Raw genomic sequence first — 6000 nt, 5'->3', positions numbered from 1 at the left:
CTTTGAGAACTTGTAAGTTCCCATGTTTGATCTTCAGTCAAAAGACTTCTAGATCAGAGCCTAAGTATTCTTCAGCATGTGCTTCCTCTGCTGTGGAAGAAATATGTAGATTGTTATGCATGATTATCACACATTGAGTTTTTGCTGTTTATACACGCAGTGGGAGCTCAAAAGTGGCCCACAACCTCCTAACACATGCACAAGTTTTTTGTTTCCTTTCCCTTCTTGTCTAGATCACATTCGCTCTCCCACTTTTTGTTGCTTGGTACATCAGAAAGCTTTAAGACTGCAGGCCTGCAAGGAAGCCCCTGTGGTTCTAAATTAGCTTTGCACAGTGCTTAGTAACATTTAAGTGCTCTCAGAATAAATCACGACATGATGCGCTACATACAGGTTGTCTTTTGTGTAGGAATTCTGTAAAGTGAAAAATGGCCTGGAATGTGGGACACATCTTGGAGAGTATACTGATTTCTTTGCTCAAATGACAGCATAGCCCTTCCATGAACAGGAATAATCACTGTAATCATAAACGGATTAACCTTTGAAGAATGTGGGTGGGAATTAGGGGACCCACACTTGGAAGTTAGCAGGAAGCTTTTTGCCTTCATCGCCAGTAGGAGTAATTTTGGTCACATTTCCTTAAAACAAAACTCTGCATTAAAATCTGCTGTATGTGAGCAAGAAACAGAGCAATGCATTTTACCTGTCAGTTCAAGAAAACAGCAAAGACATGTGCAAGAGACAGAAATTATATTCTTTATTTGGAAACAGATGCCTTATTTAAAGCTATACAAGAGGTATAACATGGAATCAATGAGGATTCCTGCACAGACATTGCTTTGCATTTGGTAAAATAAGCCTCAAACATAACCCAACACAGTAAAAGAAAAATAAGCTGACTCAAACCATTTTAAGCTTGTAAGAGTTGGATCAGATGAGGTCTCATTAAGTGAGTGTGATAAAGAGCATATATAGTAACCCCTGATGGAACTCTGAGGCTCCAGCAAAGATGACATTTAACAAAGGAAGCAAGCATGCAAACCCGGGCGGTTCTGCTCAGATTAAAATAAATGATTTGCTCCAGGGATAAAAAGTACATAAAACTGGATTAAGCCACTGACCTTCATCCACCTTTGGAGAAGGCAGTTCTGGCAGTTCTTTATTCTACTTTGCAGGCTAAACATCATGTGTCATCACACACACTTGTTCCAGTTTAGCTCTGTGTGTGTGTTGCTTAGGTCAAATAAGTGCTATGGACCCTGCTGCTGCTGCTGCTGAAGTCAAGGGCAAAAATGACATTGAACTAAACATTCTGAGCAAATGGAATCTGATGCTAGATTGTGCAGAATATGCAACAGCATGGACTACAGGGATGGACATTGCTGTAGAGCATTTTATCCCTTCAGACCATCAGCGAAGAGAATTTTTATGGGTCAAATCCACCCAAAGGCATCTTATGGATGCGCTGATTCAGTGCACCTGATCACTACACACAAATCTGATCCTAGCACTGACCAGTTAAGTCTACATGGCAGACAGAAGGAACTGTAGGGTTACAAGGCAGGTACCATAATCAACACAGGGTAATACTGAAGAATACCTCCTGCCCACATTACTTTCTTTATTAGGAGCAAATGTTGATTCAGAGTCAGAAAGTGTGTTTGCAAAAAAATGACAACATCTCTCCTCAAGCTTTCCATTTAAGAAGAAAGCCAAGGTGGGGAGAGGGTGGAAGAAGTCTAGCGCAAACAAACCTGCACCTTTTTGACTGGAATTATGGCAGGCTTCTTCCAGTCCAAAGGGTTTGCTATGCTTGCAAATTGCATACAATTCTGTCCAATGGAAAGAGGCTATAATAATTTGTTGATTTCCTCATGACAGCCAATGGGGAGGCACAAAGCTTCAGCTTTCCCCAGATCAGTATTCTGATACGGTGCCAAGATGAACGAGGCAGCCTTCAAACTGTCTGAGCCAAATTGGAGTAATTTCCAAAGTGCTGAATCAGGGTCCAAAACAAACCTTGTGGTTAGTGCACACTCGTGAGTATTGGATACTGCTTTGGCAAATAAAGCATCAAACCAGATACTAAGAGCTTTTGTGCAGACACACCTTCCCAAATGCCGGAACGTCATTTATTATTTTATTTATTTTGTAAGATTTTATGTACTGCTTGATTGTAAAAACGAAACAAAACCTCAGAGTGGTTGTCTCAACTGTTCTGGTAAAGTACAGGTCCAGATAAAGAAGAGATACTTATGTGTACCACTATTCAGTCACAGCCACATCCACCAAAGAGAGTCATTTATGCTCTCAGGCAGGTGTGATCATTTTCTACCTTACAAATTCACCCAAGTAAGTATTCACTTGGAGCAACAAGGTATGTGCTTAAGAAATTTGGAGCGTGGGGTTAGGAATTCTCCAACTAAATGGTGAGATTTCTACTTGCACAACAGAATTCTTCATATTGCTGTTCCCTCTCCACGTGCCCCCAAGGCCCTGCCCATTCGCTCTTGAGGGTTGGGAACCCCTAGGACAGATTCAGGGGATGGGGGACACAGGGAGAGGAGAGGGAGCAGAAGTTCCTTTGCACAACAATAAGTATGTTCCAGCTCCACTGTCACGAGACGTTATGCCTCTTAATACCAGGTGATGGGAAACCCAGGTGGGCAGAGTGCTGTTAGACGCATGTCCTGCTTGCAGGCTCCCCATTGGCATTTGTCTGCAACTATGAGAACAGGCCATTGGCTTGATCCAGTAGGCTTGTATTGTGTTCTTAAAATGCTTGCACCAGAGGAACCACTTAGTTGGATACCACCCATGGTATTAATGAACGGTTTGGGGGAGTGAGTGTGTGGAAAGGGTAAGGAGAACAGATTTCTTTCTCGGTCTGGGAGGTGAAACCATCAGGCCCCATGAGCATGGGGTTGCTGCTGTCACAACCCTCACCTGATCCAATGAAGCTGGCAGAAGTGATGCTCCATTTGGATGCCATCCCTATCAATCGCCCTGGGCCTTCAAGCAAGCTATGCAACCGTACAAAATATTGCTGTGGTTATGCTAAAACAGCTAAGCAGAACATAAGGGGAGAAGCCTCTACATATATAGACACATCCCTTCCCACTTTATGTGACATTCTGTGGTTTCCAAGGGGCAGATAAGGGGCATGTTAGGATCAGCTGATTTCCATGATCCCATCTCCCATGACATAATTATGCAAACACCAGATCTTTGCTTCATCTTTGAAGCATGTGCCCACCTCCGAATAGAAGATTGCTGATAGAAAATCCACCAACCTGTTCGAATTTTAGCGGTTTCCTGCGAACTCAATATGGTCAATTGCTTGCTTCCCTATGTAGGAAGCAGTGTGCTTATTTGACTAGCGCTCACCCTGCCTCATGGGTTTTGTGGTTTCAAGTCTGCACATACTGTCATTCTCGTACATTTCTCTTATCAGAAAAGTATCAGAACAGGAAGAGAATGCAGAGGTTCTTGGAAAAACATGTTTTGGTTGCAAAACCAAAGGTTGTCTAGAGAAAAAACATCTCAAGAATGTAGGTATTGCAAAAACACATAATGCTCTTATGTGGGAGAGTGATCTCCTTTACCTCTGAATGCATGAAACTCCAACTAACCAGGACAGCGAGTTGCCTTCCATGTAGCAACAGGTTCTCAGGTGTCCCATGGATTTCTCCTCTTCCCAAACATTTCTCAAGGTTATCATTCTTAGGATAATACATCATTAAGATTATAGTGCACATACATCCACACCTGTACACATACCACTGTAGAACTATGTGTAATGTAAGGATTTAGGCTTAAGGACTTCTTTGCTCCTGAAACCCAAATGGGTCATCACTGGAATGTTTCTGTTTTGTTCAGAGTATGAACATACATCACTGCAACTGCCACACTGCCACATTACAATCTACCCTAGGGTTCACCTGAATTCAGGAAGGTTATATCATACACATAGGGCCTGCCATGACTTGACAGCCAATAAGAAAGCAGCATATAAAAGGGATTATACTATTACAAAGTGTAAATTCCTCCTCAGGAGCACCGGATCCCTGGTTCTTCTACTTCTTCCTGTTTTTTTTACTCCATACCAGGGTAGCATGAGGAAGCTTCTCTCAAAGCCCTTTATTGAAGTAGACAACCTCAATGTCAGAGTTTTTCTCCCTGATCAGAGCTTGGACTTCAGGTTCCAGGCGGCTCACCCGCATTGAGCTGGAAAAAGGAAAACAAGATGTTTTTCTAGTTCTTAGGGCAAAGGAGAGAGTAGGAAATGGAAAGCAAAGCTATGGAGCAGGGCTATCTCAAGAGGTGCACAGCCATGCTCTGAAAAATGGGCTATGACCTCCCATGTCATGTTTTAAATCAGCAGTAGGCTAGTCTGTTTATTAGGGGAAAGAGATGCTTACAGTGTGTCCACCATGTATGCTTCTGGAGAACACCACAGTCGAGGAAGGAGAAACCAGGTCCCAAGAATGTGGTGACCAGAGGTGTCTTCTTCAAACTTCATGTGGGATGCTCTTTCCCACACGGTGTGGCATTTCCCCCAACTGTGGCATTGCCCCCATTTGAAAACCTCCCAAGCAGAAAGGGGAAACATCTGTGATTCCTAAAGAATGTAGGATTGCTTCTATACTTAAGACAGGATCAGGCTTCAAGACTGTAACACACCAGCAGGGCATGAAAACCCGCAGCAACACAAACATTAAAAAGGCCATGTTTTAATAATGCTTCTTCCCCCACCCACCCCGGCAAAAAAAACAAGGGGGGAAAAACCACCTTTTCAAATTTTGAATTGAAAGTAAACAGTTGTGAAAATGTTGACTTTGAACAGCAAAATATTTTAAAAAAGAAAAGAAACAGTTTATGAGGAACTCCCCATTCAAAATTATACAGATTTAGCACTGAGACTTGCATTCAGTGCTAGGTCTACTCAGAACAGACTGCCTGAAGTTAATGAACATGACTAACAGGTCCATTAAGGTCTATGTGACCCATACGCAAGAGCACAAGATCTCACATGAGAGCACAGCCCCTCCAAACGGGATGTCCCAGACAGTTGATGGGTATGTGCCACGAGCCCCCTGGGTGGCTGGACCCCAAATGGACCCCGGGAACCACTCTCATAGAATATAACATGCAATGGCATGCTTACCTTTTCTGGGGGAAGAGTGCACAGCAAAGAGGGGTAGCAAACACCAAACTGGAAAAACAAAGACAGGGAGAGGAGTCACTTCTGCCTTGGAGGATGGGCAAGGGAGTCGCTCTGGGGGGAAATAACCCTCACCCCCCTCCCACCAGCCTTGGGGGGGGGGCAATGGCAATGTTCTATGTTGCTCTATGTGTTGGGGGTATAGGCTGCTTTCTTTCTCCCAGTCAGAATTGTAGATGCCGAACAACACACAATGGAGTGCAGTATCTTGCATCCCAATCAAAGCTTTTCTTTTGTGCCTCTTTCACCAACCTGGAGCCCTCCAGATGTTTTGGACTACAACTCCCAACTACAACTGATCATCAAAAACATCTGGAGGGCACCAGGTTGGCAAAAGGCCCCCAACCCATTTTCCTGGAATGGGGATCTAGTCAAATTTCCAAAAGGAATAGCACTATGTCACGAAAGCTACCTTGCCTGATCCATTACAAATAAGCAGGGTACCATGTTAATGTCATTTCAATGGGGCTTGTGGGGGGGCAACCCACAAAAGTTGAAATATTCAGAATGGAACAGGTTGCCACTCATAAATTTCAACACCTTCAAACTGATATACATTGATAGGAACTGGTAGAAATTCTGATCAGCCTAAAGGTCAAGCCACAGTTGCCAGGGAAGAAAATCCAGAAGGGCCATGGAATGTGGGTCCCCATGCCTGATTCCCACAATCATACTTTCTCAGGAGATTACCTCACTTGCTCCTGTAAACCAAGTGCTATCTGGTTCTAGTCAAAAGCCGTCTTTCTTTATTATTTATTTATTTATTCCATGCTTGT

At 43.4% G+C, this 6000-nt stretch overlaps 1 protein-coding gene across 2 annotated transcripts in view; it reads right to left on the bottom strand.

Moving 5' to 3' along the window:
• Positions 1-733: 733 nt before the first annotated feature.
• The window catches only part of SFXN3 (sideroflexin 3), a gene marked incomplete at its 3' end in the record, with an annotated part of 174596 nt that continues 169329 nt past the window's right edge, over positions 734-6000 (bottom strand). For both annotated transcript variants that reach the window (XM_083505154.1, XM_083505155.1), the window contains exons 10-11: positions 5168-5215; positions 734-4227 (exon numbers count right to left, since the gene is read on the bottom strand). In XM_083505154.1, the coding sequence (XP_083361280.1) occupies positions 4131-4227; positions 5168-5215 (145 nt within the window). The remainder of the gene's footprint in view (positions 4228-5167; positions 5216-6000) is intronic.

Source organism: Podarcis liolepis, assembly GCF_965112155.1.
Source record: "Podarcis liolepis genome assembly, chromosome: 5".
NCBI classification, from domain to species: Eukaryota; Metazoa; Chordata; class Lepidosauria; order Squamata; family Lacertidae; genus Podarcis; species Podarcis liolepis.
This window is presented reverse-complemented; position numbering and strand designations above follow the sequence as displayed.